The sequence below is a fragment of the Anabrus simplex genome, chromosome 3, assembly GCF_040414725.1.
Source record: "Anabrus simplex isolate iqAnaSimp1 chromosome 3, ASM4041472v1, whole genome shotgun sequence".
In the NCBI taxonomy this organism is placed as follows: domain Eukaryota; kingdom Metazoa; phylum Arthropoda; class Insecta; order Orthoptera; family Tettigoniidae; genus Anabrus; species Anabrus simplex.
Window position 1 is genome coordinate 12,618,999 of NC_090267.1, and position 26,538 is coordinate 12,645,536.

Here is a 26,538-nt window from a genome sequence, read left to right on the forward strand (position 1 = left end):
CTTACGTTCAATTTCTTATTTCTTCTTTTCCTTCTCTTACAGAAAACTTATTTCTGCATCTGTTGACATTTTCTGGCAAGGATTCAGCCATTTTATTACCTACCGGTGCTAACGGCCTCTTACAATTTTTCAATAGACGCTTCTGCCTTACTTACTACGAATTTCATCAGCGGCCTTGAAAAGATTGTATTCATGACAATCAAGTTTATGCTTGTGTACACGCCCTCATGTCGTTGGCTTTTTATTACTACCACTTTGATTTTCCAATATTTTATATGAACTGTTTTAATTCGAATTTTAATAGAAGTTTTAGTCTCCGACAAGATTATAGTTTAATCATAAGACAGTTTTCCATTAGTATCTTTTTATTTTATCATTTTTCACAATTTTATTGTTCTGAATTTTAAGAACAGACTAAACTTTTAACTTCCACTTTTTATTTTAGTTGTATTTTTGATGATTGTATTTAACTTCCACTTTTAATTTAGTTGTATTTTTTATTATTGTATTTAGGCTGAAGATGCCCTTAATTGAGGGCGAAACATGTCCCATGTAACTAAGAATTTAATTATGTAACAACTATACGTGATAATATAAGTATTGAATAGGTGGAATAAATTAAAACACCTTTATCATTGTTGAAAAGTGGTATGTTCCGAGCTGTCAGCGGAGAGATGGCGTGGAATGACATTAGTAGACGAATAAGTTTGAATGGCGTTTATAAAAGTAGGAAATATCACAATATGAAGATAAAGTTGGAATTCAAGTGGATAAACTGGGGCAAATATTAATTTATAGGAAGGAGAGTTAGGGATTGGAATAACTTACCAAGGGAGATGTTTAATAAATTTCCTATTTCTTAGAAATCATTTAGGAAAAGGCCAGAAAGCAACAGATAGGGAATCTGCCACCTGGGCGACTGCCCTAAATGCAGATCAGTATTGATTGATTGATTGATTGATTGATTGATTGATTGATTGATTGATGTTGTGTAATATAGATAGGTACTAGTGTAAAAGGGTTTTTCTCTCTCCGTAGACTCGCATGTTACCAATCACCAGTGTCATACTATACTCCATAAACATTCAGACACAGATTACTCTGCTGCTAATGTGAATTGAATACCGTGCTTTAGTGTGGGGTAAGAACTTACTCTGTTTGTATGTGTTTCTGCCAGATATACAGCACTCGTTACAGCCCAGGCAAAGTGAAAAATTATTATTGCTTAGAATGTTTATTGCAGCATTCCAGTTGCGAATGAGTTTTGGCAATTTTACAGCACTGTCTGCATGAAGCCCTGAATATATAATTTTAACAACTCACACAAAACTCATCCCGCATTCGTTTCTTCAAATTCACTTAGCTTTGCATCAAGTTGTTTCACTGCATAATTAGTGTAGCACTCACAGAGGTTAGTACTCATTGTATTGGTTTGATTCTTAGTATTGACCTAAACTGTCTAACTTCTTCGTCCTCACTTGTAGGCTTAATAAATTTAACTTGGAGTGATGTGTTTACTTTAACAACACATTGTTTTAAAGGTTGTTGCACATACTTTTTAAAACGTGTAAAACAAGCTGCAAGGTCAAATGTAGGATCTTTAAACACACAATTTGTACTATAAGGACCATATATATACATGCGTAGTTGAACGCTTTTACTCCGGTAGACTGCTGTAGCAGTCGGGAAGGAGCTGTGCCGCGTACCCTGGGGACTGCTGTAATTCGGCTGTTTTCCGTTTCGCTACGATAGACTGCTGGAGGTCTCTTTTGGCTGTCTTGGGAGTCTATAGTTACGGCTATGATCACCATATGACAGGAGTAACCAGTTCGAAGACGAAAGCAATGTGTCCGGTATGCTACTCACTTCGCGCCTAGTGGCACGCCTGTGCTGACGTACTTGTACTCTCGATTTAGCTTTCAATCGCTTTGAAATTGTGAAAGGCCTTTTGACGGAGGGAATATGTACTGCGGAGGAAGCTCTTGGTCTCATACTGGTTAGTGGCTTTGAAGAAGATAATAGTGATTTGCCATCTGATTCCTGTGACGGAACGAATTCAATCACACCTTCTACTTCAGGCACGTTCACTACTCCAGTTACCGCTTCATCGTCTGAATGGCAAGCCTACTTCTGTGATTCGACTGAAGATAAAGATAGTGAGGATCAAGATCAGGTGCCTGAACCACGAGCAGACAACTAAATTGGAAAAAGTAGAACCTGAATCCGAAGAAACATAAGTTCGACGCAGCTAATTTCGGATGAAAATTTTAGTGGACAATGCTAGTATGTAAGGTTCCTTTCAGCGGTTTTTTAAACGAGTATCGTAACTCTTTCTGTGCGAGGACGATGAAAAGTGCTAAAAATATAGTCATAAGCATTTCATCGAATATGCATTACAAATAAAAAACCTTTACACTCTGCCTGTCACGAGCTGACTGCAGAGTGGAGAGTATCCCGTACAGTGGGCTCGGTGAACCACCCGTTGCAGAGGGTCACGCCACCACACTCGCTACGCTGGAGTGAAAGGGTTAAAACATGAATTACATAACTCACCTATTAAGTTGCATGGTTCAGTACGCATGTACGTAGATGTTAAATGCTGAAGTATTGTTCAATGCTTCGACTAACATAATGCAGTAAGCAGTTATGTCCTGCATATTTTCAATAAGCGTTGGAATTTGTAAAGTTGTTAAACCTTCTTCCCACACGTTTATTCCGTATCCATTGCTACATTGGTTGAGTAATCTAATTAGATGTTGTTTAGAATTAGTTAGGAACATTTGCTTCAAACTTTCATTTAAGGTACTATCATCTTAACAATTAGACTATTTGTGGAATACTTACTGGTAATTCGGTTGGCTTTCGAACTGCAGTAGCACTGTCGAACGAGGGCAGCCAACTTAGTTGTAATGTACATTTTCAAGAAATCTAGAAAGGAGGAATGCATTTGTTAACAAATTGCTTTGTTGTATTAAACATCATTTATATAAATATTAAAACCTACCCTTTCCAGTTAACATTAAATGTACTCCTTGTGCAGTATAGTGCTACTAATGCTGAAGATAAATGTATATAATTACTAGCTAATTTTCTAGCCACAAATGGATATATTGGTATTGGAAACTCTACAAATAACATAGTAGCTGTAAAATTGATTTAGGATTTCATTCATAGTCAACTGTTCTGTTTCAACTAGCAGTGTTAGTTGTCCGGCTCTAAAGGATGCAACATCATGTATGCGATCAAAACCATTTTTACAGTGGAGTTGTAGAGTTATAGGCTTAGAAAAATACTCAACAATTAAGTTTAAAGTTGTATCACTAAATTCTTTTCGATATGAGATATATGTAGTTCGACTATTAATACATGTAATATATTCACCATAATTAGTATCATAAGTAACAATAAAGTCTTTCACATTACCTACTTGAATAATACTCTACTGTCAACAGTGGTACTAACCAGTCTCAACAAACTACGAGCGTGTGAAGCATCTTTATATATTTACTTCAATAATTAAAAAACAAAGATTAATTGTTGTAGATGTTTGCTATGTATATCTACACATGAGAACTATAACATCGGCATATTTTATAATGAAATTCACGAAACCTGCTGACTTTATAGAAATATTGTAACATACGGTGTGTGTTTGTGTGTGTGTGCTAGTAGAATATTTTCTAACTTAAGCTTCTTAATGTCGGGAGTGTTTGAGAACACGTTTGACATGCATTGTTACGGGCTTTCTACTTATCATCCATAGGCAACCTGTGCGTCTGGATGTAGCATTAGCAAAAAGGTGAAACTCGGTGTTAGCATGTAGCCTACTCCCGTCAATAACACTAAAGTGTCTGCTTAATGCTTTATGTGCCTATCCGAGAGATGAATAATTATGAATTTAATCCAGGCTTTTAGTATACACAATTTAGAAATTAGACATTTTAAATTTGCAACTACCCTACCCAGCTAGCCAGCAAGACCCGGATCTACCCTACTTGATGAGCCAATATTCTAATAGTATTTTCTCCAAACAACTGGACCCAAATCAGCTAACTGTAGTGTCAGACCATAGCTACAACATAAGCTATTAGACTCAGCACAGAAATATAATAGCTAAAGAGTTTTGCCGCGATAACAATGAGCTATTTTGTATGTAAGTAGCACCCTATTGGTAGGCCAAGTCTTAAAGTCGGAACCCGCGTGCGCGCGCGCGTGTGTGTGCGTGTGTGTGTTGCTGCAATGTAAAGCAAATTGTAACAAAAATATTACTATATGTCTTTGCTAGTGAGACCTAGTTTTTACACTGCACTGCATCTTTTAGTTCGCGCAGGAACAATTTTGTTACTTTCATTAGTCTGTCTGTCCAGTCATGTACATAATTTTAATGATATGAAAGTGACAGAAGCCTGAGTAATGATATTCCTTATGCAACCAGTCCTTGCTACGAACAGTATGAAAATGTTGATCGTACGGTCGTTTGGTTCATGCAGTAGCACACTGACATGTAACAGAAAATTCTAGTTTTGTGAGGAAAGCAACAGGAAACTACCTTCAATCAATCAATCAATACTGATCTGCATTTAGGGCAGTCGCCCATGTGGCAGATTCCCTATCTGTTGCTTTCCTAGCCTTTTCCTAAATGATTTCTAAGAAATTGGATATTTATTGAACATCTCCCTTGGTAAGTTATTCCAATCCCTAACCCCCATTCCTATAAATGAATATTTGCACCAGTTTGTCCTCTTGAATTCCAACTTTATCTTCATACTGTGATCTTTCCTACTTTTTTAAACGCCATTAAAACTTATTCGTCTACTAATGTCATTCCACGCCATCTCTCCGCTGACAGCTCGGACATACCACTTAGTCGAGCAGCTCTTCTTCTTTCTATCAATTCATCCCAACACAAACATTGCAACATTTTTGTAACACTACGCTTGTGTCGGAAATCACCTAGAACAAGTCGAGCTGCTTTTAGTTGGATTTTTTCCAGTCCTTGAATCAGGTAATCCTGGTGAGGGTCCCATACACTGGAACCATACTCTAGTTGGGGTCTTACCAGAGACTTATATGCACTCTCCTTTACATCCTTACTACAACCCCTAAACACCCTCATTACAATGTGCAGAGATCTGTACCCTTTATTTACAATCCCATTTATGTGATTACCCCAATGAAGATCTTTCCTTATATTAACACCTAGATACTTACAATGATCCCCAAAAGGAACTTTCACCCCATCAACGCAGTAATTAAAACTGAGAGGACTTTTCCTATTTGCGAAACTCACAACCTGACTTTTAACCCCGTTTATCAACATACCATTGCCTGTTGTCCATCTCACATTATCGAGGTCACGTTGCAGTTGCTCACAATCTTGTAACTTATCACTCTATAGAGAATAACATCATCCGCAAAAAGCCTTACCTCCGATTCCACTCCTTTACTCATATCATTTAAGAAAACAAAGGTCCGATAATATTGCCTGGAGGAATTCCCCTCTTAATTATTACGGGGTCAGATAAAGCTTCACCTACTCTAATTCTCTGAGATCCATTTTCTAGAAATATAGCAACCCATTCAGTCACTCTTTTGTCTAGTCCAATTGCACTCATTTTTGCCAGTAGTCACCCATGATCCACCCTATCAAATGCTTTAGACAGGTCAATCGCGATACAGTCCATTTGACCTCCAGAATCAAAGATATCTGCTATATCTTGCTGGAATCCTACAAGTTGAGCTTCAGTGGAATAACCTTTCCTAAAACCGAATTGCCTTCTATCGAACCAGTTATTAATTTCACAAACATGTCTAATATAATCAGAAAGAATGCCTTCCCAAAGCTTACATACAATGCATGTCAAACTTACTGGCCTGTAATTTTCAGCTTTATGTCTATCACCCTTTCCTTTATACACAGGGGCTACTATACCAACTCTCCATTCATCTGGTATAGCTCCTCCGACCAAACAATAATCAAATATGTACTTCAGATATGGTACTATATCCCAACCCATTGTCTTTAGTATATCCCCAGAAATCTGATCAATTCCAGCTGCTTTTCTAGTTTTCAACTTTTGACACTTATTGTAAATGTCATTGTTATCGTATGTAAATTTTATTACTTCTTTGGCCTTAGTCTCCTCCTCTGTCTCAACATTATCGTTGTAACCAACAATCTTTACATACTGTTGACTGAATACTTCTGGCTTTTGAAGATCCTCACATACACACTCCCCTTGTTCATTAATTATTCCTGGAATGTCCTTGGAACCTGTTTCTGCCTTAAAATACCTATACATACCCTTCCATTTTTCACTAAAATTTGTATGACTGCCAATTATGCTTGCCATCATTTTATCCTTAGCTGCCTTCTTTGCTAGATTCAATTTTCTAGTAAGTTCCTTCAATTTCTCCTTACTTCCACAGCCATTTCTAACTCTATTTCTTTCCAGTCTGCACCTCTTTCTTAGTCTCTTTATTTCTCTATTATAATAAGGTGGGTCTTTATCATTCCTTACCACCCTTGAAGGTACAAACCTGTTCTCGCAGGTTTGTACCTTTAAGGGTACTATTCATATTCGTAGTATGCTTCTTCACTGATGCCTAGGCTATCTATAACAGCTCACAATATAACTTTTGATGATCCAACCAACCTTCAGCCTGAGGATTGACCATACATGAATTTTTCATAATTTTCTCCCAACTTATTTTCAAAACTACCATGTATGAGTCCAAACCCTTTCTCTGTTTCTATATTTTGGTTGGACATGTGAAGTAAAATAAATACATTTGATATGTTTTACAACGGGGTACTATTCCTGACATCACCTTCGTCAAAACAGTTAATGAATTATATGATAGGTAAGAATATTATTTTTACTATCTGCTTTACATTGCGCTGACAGAGGCAGGTCTTATAGTGACAATAGGAAAGGGCTAGGAGAGGGAAGGAAGCAGCTGTAGCATTAGTTAGCTTACAGCCTCAGCAATTGCCTAGTGTGAAAACAGGAAACTAAAGAAAACCACCTTCTAGGTTGCTGGCAGTAGTGTCTGAACCTACAATACCCGGAAGCAAGCTCACAGCTGCGTGCTCCCCTAACTACACGGATAACTCATTCATAACAATTCAAAGCAAAGCAAATCATTCACATCCATTTGAAGTGAGCGGTGCATGTTGTAACTACATAAGCTCTTTTAGTAGTCATTCTTATAAACATGTGGTAATCTACACGTAATTTCCATTACTGTATACTATTCTTAACAAGTTAACAGGATAAATATCTTTGTGCAGCACATGAATAACTTATAACACTGCTTCACAAGATTTATAAACACTGTGCATTATAATTTAACATGTTGTATCTAATTTGTTTTAGCATGTGTTTCAGATTTTGTTTTGGCAAATCGCCTGCTGCATTTCATTTGCTACTTCCGATGTTGGCCGCTTCCATTATTATTGGTCAGAATGAACATGGCAACTGGGAGCAGTACACGCATCTTGGTGTATCTCCGTGTGGTTTGTAGAAATTTATGAATACGTGGCATTTATTCATGTGTGATGTGTTATGCCTGCTGGTTAGGGCAGTCTGGTCCTCCATCTGACTTGTTTCAAAATTGTATTTGTGCACCTATGGAAACGAGCTTTGTTATGTTGTTTCGGCTGTCGCAACAATACGCAACTTCTAACATTGCTAAACGAAAAGACAAAGTGGGCAATAGTTGCAGCAAGTATACTTGTTCTGCATAAATATAAAACTCTAACATGGTTGTGCATTTAATTCACCTTCATTTTAACTCTTCTACAGTTGCAGGAAATGAAAACCATAAAAAGCAATTAACGTCTTTCTTAGCATTATGCAGGTTGTAATATTTTTCACAGTACTCACAACACTGCATACCTCTCGTCTTGCTGCATGTTAATATTTTTTCTCTTTGAGTATGTATACACATACAGATATGCTTAAGGTTTTAATCAACTTGTTCGTTATATCATACATTGCCTAAAAATTGTACTTTCTGTATACTTGAGCTCAATTGCATGAGCTAGCTATGAGTTTACATGCACATGAAAGGCTGACAGTGTTTTTATAGCCAGGAACATTATACTACAGAAGCTCTAAGTGAAACAGACCTTCACAATTTTTTGCATTGTGCAAATGATGAGTATAGATAACTGTGTTAAAATGCTTGCTCTTATTTTTCATCAATCTCCGGCTGAATACATTTATGATTTACATGCTCCCATGCAGTTAGCAGAAAACCAGCAACAACAAGCAGAAGAAGAAGAGGAACAGAAGCAGCAACAACAAGAGATAGCACATCACGCATTACTACAGCCATCACTCTTGTATTTAAAATGTGTTTGTTGAAGACAAAAAGCTGAAAGCAAGTACACAGTGCAGTAACATCAACAGGCAGCACTTATATATATTTGGTTATGCACACTTTCATATAATTTTTTTTACAACATTTTCTCTCATTCAAGCTTGTTGTTAGTGTAAAGAAAGCAACTGTCACGTCTAAATAGAAAGTGCACATGTGTTCAACATAACAATCTTCATGTATCCAACAATTTCAAGCAATACGTGATATTTTATGCTTGTAAACTTAACTACTTTTTAAAACAGTAACAATTTGTGTAGAATTTAAGAGTTGTTGCATGTTATTTTGCTTATAAAAAGCAACATTTAAAGATTTTGGTAACATTATGTAAAACAAAGAGCATTATGTAATTTCGCACAAAAATAAAAGTTTAATGTTGTATTTAGATCTCTAGTAAATATTATGCATAAAACTTACACAATATTTTACACAAGCTGAAGCTAATAGTTTAACATTATCATGAATTCTTCGCAACTTATATTCTTCTAAAATTATAACATAACAGTGTGTACTGCTCATTGCCACATAATTGTATTAGCATTCTTCTACAAAAATCTCTTTTTAGGAAGGGCATCCAGCCGTAGAACATTGTTGTATGGTTCATGTCAAACACTAAAACTTTTAAATACATTCTTCCACATAAAGTTATTATTATGCAAATATGGAATATTTTAGTAAAAAACTATAGTTGCTGCTTAAATGTCAAAGCATATGTCTCTGTGTATGCAAACTTAGCCATGTGTTCTATAGTGTAATGACCGGTTTTGCCCACTCCTAATGCACACAAAATATTAGACATCATAACGGAATTTATTTATCCATGTCCAATGAATTACATTTTTTCCACTAAGATAAAATATTTTTGCTGAATCTATGTCAATAATTATAATAATACAAATATTTTGATCATCTATGTTTAATTTTCTAAAAAATCAGTTTTCTTCTCTGATAAAAAATGGTAGTAATTCTTAAAACTCCGCCTTACTAATAACATGATGCTGTAGTCATAATATGCATCAGGCATGACCCTATCTTTGCCACATTGACAGGCAATATATTTCAATAATGTATGCTTACAAACCCCATTTTCTTTTTTAAGCCTATCATAATGCTGCATGATATAGATCGGGCGGTGTAAGACTGTCTTAGTCTGCACCTTACTGATAACAAGTTGCTATGATAATAGCACAAAGCATGCACTCCCCGTTCACTGCTGCATACCTTAAAAAGACAGTTCCCTCTATTAGGTAAGTAAATTTATAAAAACAGTCTAAAAAGTTTATGTTGTCTTACATTAAATACATGAAGAGGTTTACAAAACCTGTGTTCATAATTATTTGACAGAAAAAGTTTTTTAACAAAGTAATCTTGTACACATCAAATTTTATTAATACTACAATGCCAGTTAAGCACTTCTGCTATCACAGTACACAAATCCCTATGTAGGAAATATTTACCCATTTTTCCCAGCTGAATGCACTTCAAACATATTCCCAGATTTGACACATAGTATGATTCAAACCTACTGCTGTATATTCAAATTCACACAACAGCCCCATCTTTGCCACAATCATACTGCTCATACCATTCTTCAAATCGATACAGCATTTCTCAATTATCTATTAGAATAAGTCCTCGGAGATTTCGTCGTTCGGTAAAGGTACCATAGCATTACTTCATTTTACAGGGGCTTTTCTCGAGTATGGATAGACATGTGTCTACGCAGGTGGCTTCTCTGTTTAAAAGTACTTTGGCACACTTCACAGGAGAACGGCCTGTCTCCCGTATGAGTTACCATGTGATTTCGAAGATTATCCTTTCTACTGTATGATTTACAACATTCTTCACAACGGAATGGCCTGACTCCGGTGTGGATTACCATGTGGCTTCGAAGACTACTTCTACGGGTAAATATCCTGCCGCATTCCTCACAATGGTATAACCTGTGCACAGTGTGACATATTGTATGACTTTGCAGATTATCATTACTACTAAACGTCTTTTTACATAGTACACATGGGTACGGCTTCTCCCCAGTATGGGTAGAAATGTGCTTACGTAGACTACTTACTCGAGTGAACCTCATCTTGCATTGCTTACAATGGTATGGCCTGTCTCCGGTATGAGTTACCATGTGAGTGCGGAGGTTTTCTTTTCTATTAAACATTTTACCACATTCTTCACAATGGTACGGCCTCTCACCAGAGGGCAATGGCAATTCAGCAACAGTCTCCACGCTGAAATATACATAAGAATAGTTATAATGTCAGAGAAACAGAAAGTAATTACAATGTTAGTATGAAAATCAATATTTATCAAATCTTCAAGGAAACCCTCTTTAATGCTTAGGAATTCAAATCATGTATTGTGGTTTCAGTCATGAGTCCATTGACTGGTTTGATGCAGTCACCCTATCCTGTGCGAACCTCTACTTTTCAACTATTGCATCATACATCTGCTCAAATCTGCTTGTCATATTTATACCTTGGTCTACCCCTACTGTGCTTATGCCTACACTTCCTTCGAAAACCAACAAACAGTCCTTGGTGTCATAAGATGTGTCCTATCATTCTATCCTTTCGTCTCGTCAAATTCAGCCAAATCGATCTCCCCTCACCATTCGATTCAGTATCTCATCATTCGTCATTCAATCTATCCATCTCATCTTCAGCATTCTTCTGTAACACATATTTTAAAAGCTTCTATTCTCTTTCTTTCCGAGCCAGTTATTGTCCATGTTTTACTTCCATACAATGCCTATCTCCACACAAATGTTTTCAGAAATATCTTTCTATCTTCTATATCAGTGAAGAGAAGCTATAATATTTTGAGCCCAATAATATCCCTCCACTGTTGGATGATGATAAGGAAATGCTGCTCGTTAAGGAAATTGTTGCATTAGGGAACAAAACAAATTCAATCACTACTGATCTGCATTTGGGGCAGTCACCCAGGTGGCAGATTACCTACTGTTGTTTTCTTAGCCTTTTCTTAAATGATTGCAAAGAAATTTGAAATTTATTGAACATCTCCCTTGGTAAGTTATTCCAATCCTAAACTCCCCTTCTTATAAACAAATATTTGCCCTAATTTGTCCTCTTGAATTCCAACTTTATCTTCATATTGTGATCTTTCCTACTTTTAAAGACACCATCCAAACTTATTCGTCTACTAATGTCCTCCCACGCCATCTCTCCACTGACAGCTCGGAACATAACACTTATTGCAGGTTATAAATTTCTTTTTTTTTGTCCGTATTGAAGATCTACATGTGATACAAATTCTTATAATTTAGAATTCTTATAATCCTTATAATTTAGAATTTGTATCACATACCACTTAGTATGTCATAGAAAGAAAGAGATCCACCTTATCAATACTAAATTTAATATTGTTATTTAAAACAGGACCGGTTTCGACTTATTACAAGTCATCTTCAGCTGTCATTTACATACACATTAGAATACATGTTCAAACAGTTGTATCTTACAAATAAACTATAGATATAATTTCATCCAACCTCAAAACTTACAGTAAACTAAGTAATTTAGAAATCGAGGAATTCATAATAATTTTAGAATTTGCCTTCAATAACAACTTTTTTAAGTTCCATGACACAATTTATCAACAACTAGGCTTACCAATGGGTTCTCCCGCCTCCGGTGTAATTGCTGAAATATATTTAGACCACCTCGAATACAACTCAATCAGTACAATAAACGGAATATTCTTTTGGTGCCGTTTTGTTGATGACGTATTTGCTATCATCGATATTAGACTAACCAATGACAACACTTTGTTAGACACATTAAACACCATAGACCCACATATACAGTTTACAAAAGAATCAGAAAACAACTGCAATCTGAACTATCTCGATTTGACCATTACTAGACAAGACAATCATTTATCTTTCAAAATTTATCGCAAGCCTACCCATACAATAAACACAATAGCAACAGATTCCATTCATCCTAGCTCCCATAAAAAAGCAGCATATTACAGTATGGTGTATAGAGCCTTTAACATACCGCTTTCAAAAACAGATTTTAATGAAGAGATACATTTAATCCAAGAAATAGCAAGAAAAAATGGATACAAGAAAGATACAGTCAATTCAATCATTCATAAATTCAAATCAAAACCCAAAACTAAATTATCAAAAATAGACAAACCTAAGAAAAACTACGCAACCTTTACATTTAATAACACGCACATATACTCGTTAACCAACATTTTCAAAAAACATAACCTTGAAATAGCCTACAGGACTACACATAACAGCAACATCATCATACATAACACAAAAACTATCAACAATAACAACAAATACCTTCGTTCTGGAGTTTACCGTATCCGCTGCAATAACTGCCTAACAAGCTACGTAGGACGTACAGGCAGAAACTTTACTATCAGATACAACGAACATGTCAGTGCCATAAAACACAACCATTTTTCGGCAATAGGACAACACATGGTTGATTACAAACATAACTTTACTAATATAGATAATGATATGATAATATTAAGCACAAACCCCAAAGGACCCTTACTCAATATTACTCAAGAACTATATATAACAATAGACCAATATGCCAACCCTAATTATAATATTAATGAAATCACAGAAAAAACCAATATTTTATTTAATAAAATCATCCCTTATATAAAAAACTATTATTTGAGAACAGTCAATAAACAACACCACGCGCAATCCACAGCGCAGGAGAAAGACACAACTAACTCCACCTCTACACAGTTAGCAACTCCCCTTCCCCATCCCTCCATTCCCCTCCCGACAACAGACACTAATACCACAAGTTCACGATATAGTACACGCCAAGCTGCCAAGCGATACACTTCCCAATCATCTCACGACAGTAAGTAATCTCTACAATACACACAGATAGTTATCAAGTATCATAGACCGAAAAAGAACCACCTACAACAACAGCTTTCATAACCCCAGCAGCACATTCATCTTCAATCTGTATATTCAACAAGACAATATAAATTTATAGTGATTGGACTTTAAGCAAATAGTGGCCAATAGTGCCCCATTTGAACTTGGCATGTACACGTGAAGAACAGTACTTCATATGAAGTTTTACAAATTTGCAGGACTGCCTCTTACCTTTTAACTTATATTGAAATGTACCATTGTTTTATGTTGAATTTAATGTATTTTACACAGTATATATTTGAAGAGGTCATTCAATACAGGTTTTAATTACCTGGCATTTCATTTCTCAACGCAATCTCAAAATTCAGTTTCATATTACTTAATTTGACAAAGTTTATATAAAGTATACTACCCCATTTGAAATTGACACATACGCATGAGGAAAGAACATTACTTCATATGAATTTCACAAAACGTATATGATTGTTTTATACCTTTCTACCTTTATATATTGAAGTGTGCTAATGTCTTCTTTGCATGAAATGTATATTAAATAGCATATAATTGCAGGAGTTATTCAACAGAGGTTACAATTACCTAGCTCACTATTAATTCAAACGCACTTCACTTTGTTATTGTAATTTCAACTTTGAATTCACATTACTCATTTTGACGAAGTCTAAGCCTAATAAGAAGTATCTGTATAAGCACATACGGCTACATTTAAGCATATTTAGTCGACTAAAAACAATGCAATATAAAAGTCCTTTTAAGAACTATTATAAGTAAAACTTGAACGATAATGCTATATTCAAGGTCAGGTGTAAACAACAAATTTTATCATGTGCTGTAATTTTTTAATGTGTTAAAGATAGATATCTTTTTAATATTCTTGATCCTTTAAACTTAGATGTAAGAAGCAGAATTTCACTTCTAGACATACTACCTAATGTCTATCAAACACGACATGTTTATTTGTAAGATACAACTGTTTCAACATGTATTCTAATGTGTATGTAAATGACAGCTGAAGATGACTTGTAATAAGTCGAAACCGGTCCTGTTTTAAATAACAATATTAAATTTAGTATTGATAAGGTGGATCTCTTTCTTTCTATGACATACTATAGATATCAATACGGAACATCATGAAATTTATTAATCAAGACATACCACTTAGTCGAGCAGCTCGTCTCCTTTCTCCCAAATCTCCCCCGCGCAAACTTTGCAACATTTTTGTAACACTACTCTTTTGCAGGAAATCACCCAGAACAAATCGAGCTGCTTTTATTTGGATTTTCTCCAGTTCCTGAATCAAGTATTCCTGGTAAGGGTCCCATACACTAGAACCATACTCAAGTTGAGGTCTCACCAGAGACAAATATGCTCTTTCCTTTACATACTTACTACAACCCCTAAATACTCTCATAACCATGTGCAGAGATCTGTACCCTTTATTTACAATCATATTTATGTGATTTCCCAAATGAAGATCTTTCCTTATATTTATACCTAGGTATTTACAAAGATCCCCAAAGGAACTTTCATCCCATCAACGCAGTAATTAAAACTGAGAGAACTTTCCCTATTTGTGAAACTCACAACCTGACTTTTATCCCCGTTTATCATTATACCATTGCATGCTGTCCATCTCACAACAGTATCAAGGTCATTTTGCAGTTGCTCACAATCTTGTAACTTATTTATTACTCTGTACAGAATAACATCATCTGCGAAAATCCTTATCTCTGATTCCAATTCTTTACCCATATCATTGATATATATAAGAAAACATAAAGGTCCAACAATACTGCCTTGAAGAATTCCCCTCTGAAATTTTACAGCGACAGATAAAGCTTCACATACTCTAATTCCCTGAGTTATATTTTCTAGAAACAGAGCCACCCATTCAGTCACTCTTTCATCAAGTCCAATTGCACTCATTTTTGCCAGTAGTCTCCCATCTTCTACCCTATCAAATGCCTTAGATAAGTCAATCGCAATACAGTCCAATTGAACTCCTGATTCCAGGATACATGCTATATCTTGCTGGAATCCTACAAGTTCAGCTTCAGTGGAATAATCTTTCCTAAACCCAAACTGCCTTCTGTCAAACCACTTATTAATTTTGCAAACATGTCTTATATGATCAGAAAGAATGCTTTCCCAAAGCTTACATACAACGCATGTCAAATTGACTGGCCTGTAATTTTCAGCTTTATGTCTATCACCCTTTCCTTTATACACAGGGGCTACTATAGCAACTCTCCATTCATCTGGTATAGCTCCTCCAACCAAACAATAATCAAATAAGTACTTCAGATGTGGTTCTATATCCCAACCCTGTCTTTAGTGTATCCCTAGAAATCTGATCAATTCCAGCCGCTTTTCTAGTTTTCAAATTTTGTATCTTATTGTAAATGTCATTGTTATCATACGTAAATTTTATTACTTCTTTGGCCTTAGTCTCCTCCTCTATCTCGACATCATCCTTGTAACCCACAAGTTTTACATACTGCTGACTGAATACTTCTGCCTTTTGAAGATCCTCACATACACACTCCCCTTGTTCATTAATTATTCCTGGAATGTCCTTCTTGGAACCTGTTTCTGCCTTAAAATACCTATGCATACCCTTCCATTACAATACAATTAAAGTTCGAAATTCGCAAAACTTCTCAAAATTATTGGGTAGGCATTCTTATTTCTAATAAGTTACTATACTACACTACAATAATGTTAAAACTACGTTTGGACGTATCCTAGCTTCTTACTAAGCACAATAGAAATGAAAAATCCAATTAGGCCTAAATTTAGATATTCGCAAGAACTACCAGTAGGTATGGTACTCAAAGATTACCAACAAAGTTAAACACGTATACAAAATTGAAGGTACATGTTGAAATGTGTAATGATGATAATAATCGCATGGCCTCAGCTACAGTGAGCAGACATCTGGCTATATGCTCATCAGTTTTGACATTCCATTGTAATACTTGACAGAGTAAATTGAATCTCCCTTCTGCGTCTCTGGCTGGGTTTTAATTAATTCTGTCAGGTAAACACTAAATGTGACACCAGAGATCATTCACATGCCAACAAGGTACGACATGGAATGTCAAATGGACTTTCTCCCTTACTTTATTATCAGGAGGACCTCTGCCGAGTTTGAACCAACTCACTCGGGATCCGGAGGCGACACTCAACCACTGATCCTTGAAAGTAGTTTTGTCATTGAGTTCTAGAATATGAATGAAGTCAAGAAGTGAATAACTTCTGTTCGTTCACTTGCTAAGCTAATAATAGATGCAACATCCCATCACTTAGCATCACTTAAACCAGAATATCCCAATTCCTAAACCACAGGCATATGTTTGTGTATTGGATTAATTCACGGACTGTAAATAGTCGAACAAATAATGTTGTTATAACTTTCGGGTAAGAAGACAGCTTACTGAACCAGACGTAATTTACCTAATATTTCAGTCTGCTCGGGAAGTTCAACAGTATATTCTGTTTATTTAAAAACCAGGGTATAAAAAACAGTGTTATGGATATAGTGAACCTTACCGTATCATGGTAATAGACCATTATTTAATGCTTGATGAACATTGAAAACCAAGATCAGGTCACGAACAAGTGGATGGCGCAAAGCACAAGTTAAATTCATGAAAGAGGCAACCCAAGATGAAGTCAGGAGAGAGCAGATCTAGTGATGCGAGATGGTAGATCCGTTCTGTTAGGGGTTTTGCTTATTGCCAACCATAGCTATGAAATGTCAGAGAAGACAGGACTACAATATTGTGAAAATAAGTTGTTAATTACAACAAGGAGCCACATTATGCAGATCTAAAATGAAAAGAAAATTTTGCTTAATACACTGAGTGTCTCGGGTTGTTCATATCTCAAAACTATGCTCTAGTTTATTATTATTCATGTTCTGAATGACCATGGGAATGTAGATGGAGCCCTCCATGAAGAAACACCGTGTTGTTGCCTGTGATTTCACTAGCGTGGCTTCCTTTTTGATAGCTTATAAAAGAGAGGGGAACCAAGAGTCGGACTCACTGTTCTGTGCCAGGTGCTCGGTGCTGAAGTCCAAATTTGATGCATTATCAGCACAAAGACAATAAAGGGCAGATAATAGGCTATATTTACTAGGCTCACATTGAGTTAGTTCTGATCGTACTCAGTTCCTCAATGTAAGGCAATGTATTTTAATCAAGTGGTAAGTGAGAAGGGAGTGCGTGATTATTAATAACGAAATGGCACGGTAAACTTGTTTGTGATTAGTAGCTTGAAGGGTTGGACTAACAGCTCGGATAGCAGAAACAGTAAGGAGATTTAGAAATTCCTAAGTTATGCTATATTCAATGCCAGTGTAGAGAGTGCCAGACTAATTAGATTAATAGTCTGCACTAAATTCTGTAACCACCAGTAGGTAAGCTCCGAGCAAGACGAGACTATCCAAATGTACATAAATTTCACCAGACGACACCAACCAGGGACCAAAGCACAGAGACGAACCTAGGGTCTGCAACCATGGACATCGAAGCTACGCCGCCAACCTGGATGGAGGAGCCGATGATGCAAAGGAACAAGTAAGTTGAAAAGAATTTCAGCATACGATAGGAATAGTTTGGATTCGCATTTCCTGCATATTATCATGACTACGGTCGACTTTTGTGTTCATGTGTATAGGTTTGAAACAATTGCATGCATTATTCACTGATTCTAGCTTTGCATGAGTTAAATTGGTTGCGAGGCTAATAAGATCCACTTCTAAGTAATATAAGGTTATTATTGTCTCGTCGCGATTTATGATAGCTTGATATGTTAAGCTAAAGGAGGAAGCAATCGAACTGGAAGAGTACCACTCTGAGCATTAGGCAATGCATGCGCAGAGAGAGCTGTGTGCATTGCAGCCCCAGCAATGATTTGGAAAGGTTTTTGAGGAAATTCTGGCAGACTAATTCAGAGCGGCGCGTGAGGCTCAAAATGTCGAAAGTAAAATGCAGAGATGCGGGATATATTCCAAATAGCCTGATGTTTGATTACATTATACATGCAGGCCTATTTGATGTGTTTTCCGAGTCTGGGGGGAAAAGTACCAGACTAACGTGATATTTTGTTTCGAGTTATTTGAGAGGGTTTTATTGCCTGAACTGTGAAGTCTTCCCAAGCGAGGGATGTTCACCCAGTTGAGAGGACAGCCCTTGACTTACAAGCGAAACAGAGGTTTGTGGCCATGATGGCACATGAGATACAGTTTGAAGGACTCACCGAGTAAATGAGTCTGGAATTCTTTGTATTCGCAGTCAGAAAAAAGCTGCATTTGCAATAACGACTGACGTCAATGACCTTGCCTATATGTTGGCCTAAACTGGAGCTAATGACAACCTACAGAGGGTGGATCACATGCTCAAGATGTCTCCAACTCATCAAGACAAGTTTTTGTTTATGTATTTACTTCAGGTCTAGTGGAATATTTTTCTGATTGTTTGCTGCAGTCGTTCATGTGTCTTATTTATTTTGTTGTCATTGTGTAGTCAATTGCATAATGGGGATAAGCTCAAGTGCTTTTTAATGGATGGGAGTTTCTGTACTCATGTCTTGATTATGGGATCGTGCTCATATTAACTAGCACAGTACTGAACCACGTGTTATTTTGTGTCCTTGTGTCGTTAATTTAATTAGGAATAATTTTAGTGTTTAATGACGCAAATCTTTTTTTCTTAATCCCGTGCACCAGAACAATAATTGATGCTGTTCAAACTTAGCTAGTTTTCACCTTAGCGCAAGGGTTTCCAAGTGCATTAATAATACGGGCAAGAGACCCGTCGTCACTTTGCTACTCGTTCTGCAAAATTTGTATTCTATATTTGTGTCTTTCGATTGAGGATTTCATCCAACTTTTATGTTTTAATGCTCAATAAACTTATTCTACTCCTTATCTCCCGATTCTCATTCACAACTATGTATTTGAATCCCTGTCCTACTTATATTTAAGATAACATTTAGACAGATTCTACAGCTGTGTGCTTATTTTATTATTGTAAAATATTTGTGTAGTACTGGTGTAGTAGAGGTATCCGTAGAAACTCTTACTAAAATATTGGTGAAATTAGGATAGGCTTAATTGCAGTTTGGAATTGTGTAGTTCTTGTGTATTACTTTCGATATTCAGTAATTAACAGCAGCTTTTATCCTGTTATGGGTTGTAGGATTAAAAAAAATAGAGCACGACTAAGTAGTATTGTAGTGTAGTCGTATATTAATTACCTTATTGTTGTGTACTATCCCAGACAATATATCCCTCCGTTCATTTATTTTTTTGCAAATAAGTTATTTTATTTTTTAATTTCTAACCGGCACCACCCTCTAGGTCCCCGGTACGACCTAGGGACGATGGGTCAATAACCTTACCCACCAGAGTGAGGGGAGAAGAGAGAGGAAAAAGGACAGAGAGAGAGAGAGAGAGAAAGAGAGAGAGAGAGATAGAAATAGATAGATGTAAAGAGAGAGGTAGAGACCCTGGTGAGAAGGTTGCTAGCGTGTCCGCCCCAAAATAGGAGTTTAAGCGAACACGAGGGAGAACGATGTGCACAAGAAAAACGACAACAAAGGTCCGAGCACAATAAAAAAACAAGAAACCATAGAAATAACCAAAGGATAAAGTTACCACACTTACTGGAAGCAGCGGAGGAAGACGACTTAAGGCCGTGGAAGCTAATACACAAGAAAATCGGTGACAGTGCTCCACCGAACGCGGCGAATGAAAACCAACACTTAAATGAAATTAAACGACTTTAATTGAAAGGTAAATTGGAGGTAACAAATTAAATCTTTAAGTTGATAAAACCTATGTTTATTTTAAGAAGTAAAACCAAAATCAGTAAATAAATTCAACGTAAAGTTAAAAAGGGGAAAAGTAAATAACAATTAATAAAATGAATCAGAAAATACCAGGTATAGTGTGAAAAAAAATTAATTCATTAGTAATTAACAATTAAGGAAACTAGATATTCTTTAACAGATAATAAATTATAATTATTATGAAAACAACAAAAGAAAAGAAAAGGATGACCTCCGTACATAAATACTTCCTTGAATAAGGTTAAAATAAAATGTGATTTGAAAACAACAGGAAACAAGTTGACCTCCTTACATAAATACTACCTTGAATAAGATTAAAATAAAATGTGATCGATCACGGATAATTAATTAATTAAAAATACCATACTCAGTTAACAAGGTTTTCAGTTAAATTGATTCTCAACACGGCCGCTTCTCATGATTACCAAAATTAAAACGTTCAGTTTCCACCAAGGACAGTTTCCAAGACCTATAGAATTTTACGTAGAAATACACCACCACCCGGGCCAAGAAAAGGTAACACAACATTAAAGGGTGGCCAAAATAAATTAATCAACTTTTAAAACAGTAAACGATACACTCAACTCAGAAATATATAATTCAAGATCCACACAGGCTCCATGCGCCAGACTACATCAACATCCCGACAACAATGCCCACACAAAACCGTTGCCAAGGTAACAACCAAACAAAAGCAACGCCTCCAAAAAAAACAAGGAGGAAAACAGGCTAGAGAAAAATTAAATCCACAGAAAACCCCGGGGGTGGGGGGAGAAAACATACCTAACAAAGGGGAAAACAAATCACAGGAAGGCAAACAGAAACCCCAAAGAAAGTTAAGCCCGCTATCTTGGAGACTGTACCTTGGTTCACAAGGAAAGTTACAATTTAAGGTGCCAAAAAACTCATTTTAATTTTAAATTAAATATCCCAATTCAGTTCACTGTGGACCTTCCACATTAATGTGATTAGTTGCCGAAACTGTTTTTCAGATTTTCATAACCGCACACGCCAATAGGTACCAATTTAACGACGAAGTTTAAATCATTATTATTATTATTATTATTATTATTATTATTATTATTATTATTATTCACATATTTCCTGAAATCGTCGAAAATATCAAAATCCTCTTCTGGACGACGCTTAAGATGTTTCAAACACTGGTACATACCTTTGGTGGTGAAGAAATTGTGAGAAATCCAAACCTGGCCATTGTTGAAAAAGAATGCAGTCATGCGGCCAGCAACAAGACCTTGTTAGCAAGTATCCAGGAGAAATATAGTTGCAAAAATATGATCAGAGGAAATGGTAGGAGGTCTCCAACTAGTTCTACGGGGGAATATCCCCGTTAATGTAATAGTTACGGCGGTTTGAAGGCAATCCACCACTGCATAGCGTAGCACACAATCACACACACGTTCATGATGGCTGCCCCAAGCGAACTGGCTCTCGCGTCAGAAGCGAGGTGAAGGCAAGTCTCTAGGTAGCAGGCGGGCGCATGCGCAGTTGGGCGCATGCGCAGTTGGGCGCATGCACAGTTACGCGCAACCACACGAAGCCAGGACGATGGCGCGCTGTCTACAGTAACTTAAAAAAATGGTATGCTGGCGAAAAGCCGATTGACACAAATTTTCCATGGCACAAGACCAGTCCAAAAAGGTTATAAAGGGAGGCTCACAGTACTTAATATTGTCTCAGCCCTCCCGCCCCGAAACGACAACAAAATCTCATGCATATGCCATCAATGATGTGGTGGTCACACATATACTAAATTTGGGCGAAGTAGCCCAACAGAAAATGACCACCAGGATAAATTAGTTTTAGTTAGGAGTTCACATGACCAGGTTAATAGTTTAAGACACAGCTCCATATCACGTTGTTTTCAGAAATAATTGGCGGGGTGCGATCAACATCAGTGTCCAGGAACATTAACCGAGCACTCAGAAAATCACCAGAGTAATGTTTTTCATCAAATAGAGAGCACAATGACCAGAGTACACCAAATATTCAGCTCCACCCGATATACTTTGGTCAATGCATCACACAATGATATAGTTTTTGACACATGATCCAGTTCACCTTTGAGGTTTGGCAACTCTTACACTAATCACAGATATACTGACCAAAATCAAACGAAACCACATGATTATTAGTCCACGCATACAAGTTACTTTCTAAAGCACGGTGGTAAATTAATTTTAATGCACGAATACCTTTACAAGTCTCCTTTGATATTAAGGAAATGCATGATCTCGTGTTGCAAAAAGTTGACAACAGGGGAATGAAACGCACCGGAAAACCCGGATGGGGGCAAAACCACAAGAAGAGGGAAAAAAAAAAGGCGAACCAGGAAAATTTAAAGTAGGTGAGTTTTTAGTTACAAGGATCGATAGATCCGTCAATTAACTTTACTTTATGCTAGTTACCAACAAACTAGCTGAAGCCCAGAGCTTTCCACTTGGTCCGATTTAGCACCAAAGGAAAAGAAGGGTCCATACTACGACAATTAAGAAATCAACGGGAAACTACATAAAATATACAATGTTACTCTGCCACGAAGGACACTTAGCCATGACACGTAGAGAAACAATTAACAAGAACACATAGAAACATAGGGTACAAACCAACACTTAATACCAACCAGGACTAAGACAGATATCCCGAATAGATCTTGAAAATAACGGAAGGGAAAGCAGTAATATTACTCAAGCACAAATCACCCCATGAAAAATATATAAATAAAGGTACAGGACCACTCCAAAGAATAGACGTCCTTGGAACATATGGTTTAGAATAACAGGAGTTAAACTAAGAGGACACATGAATGACCTATCAAATTACACTTTTAGATATTGGAGTGACACACACACACACACACACACACACACACACACACACACACACACAACCACGGAGTGGCGAACTCGTCAATCGGTCCAAGGGTCAAGAACGAGGGGTTGAGCAAAATACAAACCACACTGGGATTGGCAACTTATCCTAGTTCACCAACAAAACACAGGGAAGGACTCAAGCATAGAAAACTAATATTTGAACAGACCAACGGAAAACCATCAGAGAGAAGGGACGCAGAAACCACTCGAGTTACAGAGAGGTAAGACAGGCAACAGTAGAATCGATGGGCAATCAGGAGACTCCTATAGGTTACCAGATGGAAAAATCGCGATCAGTCAGTCATCCATAACGGCCACATCAAAGTACAACTACAAGAAATAAATGCACGGGGCAACGTGGTACAGAATAGTAACCACAAACCTAATTCTGCATGAGGAAGAACAAGTCGAAAATCCCAGAGCCAACAGATAACTAAGAATTGCCCACCCGAAGGTGTACCTCCTCGGAGTAGTGGATACCAAGCCAACAGCCAAATCTACCGTGACACAGAGGTAAATTAAAGTACAAATCACATCCCAACCACGGTGTCTTGACAGCCAAACAACGTAATCCGAACACGATTACATAAATAATGACAAGCTAGCAACACGGGTCACTCGTAGAGAGATAAAGGATAGCTATCCTCAACGCGTGCTCACTGACCACAAAACAAAATCAGCACAATACTAAGCAGAAATTACAACAGCAAACCCGGTACAGATTAAGGACTAGGTCCATCCCATAGAAGCACAAAAGGAGAAATATCCTCAGGAAGGAAGTCTGACAGTACCACCGAAAAATCCACATGCCAACCGGTAGATAAGGAAAATTACACAATCTTACTAACTGTCCACAATTCAAAAGGATCCAACAACTCACAACAACATTACCAAGTTACAACACAGGAGATACAACCACAATGCTGGCAGAAGTGCACAAACCGAACGCCCACAGAAAATCGGAAACAGATTTTCTACATAACCCCAAAACGACCCCCAGAATCAAAAGGTTAGGAAGATAAATTCAGCCCAAAAACCCGTTACAGGAAAAATAATATCGAGGGTTCACACATAGAATACCACTTTTAGAACAGCCGCGAAGAGTGCCAAAAGGAGGAGTGTCAGATCACTCAATCATGGATGAATACAAACATCGGTATCCGGAAAAGAAACACCTTTAAGACACGCGGTCCATGCAGAAGGCAAGCAGGGAACCTTTCCGACACCAATAGATCGTAACACACCACAATCAGAAATCGTACAATACTAAAATGGCACAAATAGCAACCCAATCATGACTAAGCACCACACATCTTCAGATACACGCACACAATGAAAGGATGACAAAATGGTAAACACTCAGGCACCAGACACACTCCCTTACATTCCATCCCAAGCACACCATAGCTCAGCAATGATTAAGTCACAAGATGATCGAAGGGTTCAGCGGAAGGCATCCGACGCGGAGCCACAGAAGAAATAAGTCTTTGAAATTACATACTAAACGCCTAGAGAAAACAGAGGGACAACAAAGCACAATTTAAGTTAGATGTCATTGGATTTCCCCAATGGAACTTCGGTAGCGCACCACATAAGCATAAGGTTAGATAACGAGGATATCTAACCCAGGGTATTAATACCACCATCACAAGACAATAAGGAAAATCAATTTCTAACTACAAGGATCCACACCTAGAAACAGTAACATACAAGGAGTGCTAAATTAGAGTCACCAACACGAGGCACAGAAAGGACCAGATCGACTCGCTCGCCATCCCACAGTATGTGTGCTAAGTTCACTAACGATACAGGTCAGTTACCAAAGGTCCATCCATGCAGCGGAAGACGCGGTACAACTTGCCAGATCAACCAGGTTTAATTTGAGAAACATGAACACGCCTAATTCGTTTTGCTACAGGGTCACTTACCAAAATTGAAACGGGAGACAAGAACTCCAACACAGTGCACGGGCCTTGGTACCTAGGGGCAAGTTTTGCCGAAAACTTATTCACAGCCTTACTTATTGGGTAGCACTTAACATACACGAGATCACCAACATTGAATTTTGACGGTTTCCTACCTTTATCGTACTGCCATTTGACCTTTTCGTATGACACGGCTAGATTCCTTTTTGCTTCGTTCCAGATCTTTTGAACATCATTAGGCCTAGATAGGTCCGGGAGAAGATCTTCAATACATAGCAGGTTAGACATAGGGGAGTACGGAGTATAGCCAAACATTAAAGACATAGGCGTCTTACCATGGGACTCATGAGTAGCGGAATTAAAAGCATGGGCCAACCAATGCAGACAGGAGTCCCATTTGGACTGGTTGTCATGATGATACACTATCAATGCGGACTTTAAGTTCCGATTCAACCTCTCTGCATAAGAAGGATTTGGGTAGTATGGAATAGTGGTGACATGGGAAATGCCCAGCTCAAACAGATACCTTTTGAAAGAGTTACTGGTGAAGGAACTAGCGCTGTCAGATACTAAGAACTTAGGTGGGCCAAATGATGCGAAGATGGAATTTAGACAGGAGATAGAGGTACGTGAAATAGTGGACCTGGTGGGGAAGATCCAACAGAACCGGGAGAAGGCATCTATACAGACAAAAATGTGGGTGTTTCCCAAGGAAGATCGGGGGAGGGGACCTACGAAATCGATGAACAGTCGCTCCATGGGGCGCGAAGCTTGTGATGAAGACAATAATCCCACCCGATTATTCAAATTAGGTTTGCTAATGGCGCAAGATTTACAAGATTTGACCATGTTCCTGATATCACTATCCATTTTCTTCCAAACAAAGAATTGCCTGATTTTCAGACGAGTTTTGAAATTTCCTAGATGACCGCCAAGGGGAGAACAGTGGTAATATTTGAAAATGACAGGTACCAGAACTTTTGGAACGACAATTTTGGAATTATGGTCCTTGCGACCCTTACAACAGAGAACACCCTTAGATAAGGAGTAAGGTTTTACTTCTATCCCACTACTGATTGTGTCAATGATCCTTTTCAGATCCGGATCAGTTTTTTGATGATCTCCAATTTCTTGGTACAGCAACGGGGAATCGGTGAGGATGGCACTAACTCCAACCGTATTGACAGCAAGCTCATCGACACATGGGTTGGCTTCCGCACAAGGATTACCTTCAAACATCCTGCTCAAGCCATCGGCAATGACATTCTCTGACCCACGAATGTGGCGAACATTGAAATTAAAGGATGAGATCCGTAATGCCCATCTAGTTATCCTACCGGTCCCTTTTGGTCGGTTCAACACCCAAGAAAGAGCCTGATTATCGGTCTCCAGATCAAAGTTGACGTGTTCAATGAATGATCGAAATTTTTCCACTGCAAACAGCACAGCTAGACACTCTAGTTCATAAATGGAGTACTTAGATTCCAGATCATTGAGGACCCTGGATACGTAGGCCACCGGCCTACGTCCATCTTCATGTTCTTGTAACAGAACG

At 37.5% G+C, this 26,538-nt stretch overlaps 1 protein-coding gene across 2 annotated transcripts in view; it reads right to left on the reverse strand.

The window, feature by feature from the left end:
- Window positions 1-8,230: 8,230 nt before the first annotated feature.
- LOC137498982 (zinc finger protein 468-like) overlaps window positions 8,231-26,538 on the reverse strand; it is a 67,442-nt gene continuing 49,134 nt past the window's right edge. For both annotated transcript variants that reach the window (XM_068226948.1, XM_068226947.1), the window contains one exon: window positions 8,231-10,622. In XM_068226948.1, the coding sequence (XP_068083049.1) occupies window positions 10,067-10,622 (556 nt within the window). In that variant the 3' untranslated portion in view covers window positions 8,231-10,066. The remainder of the gene's footprint in view (window positions 10,623-26,538) is intronic.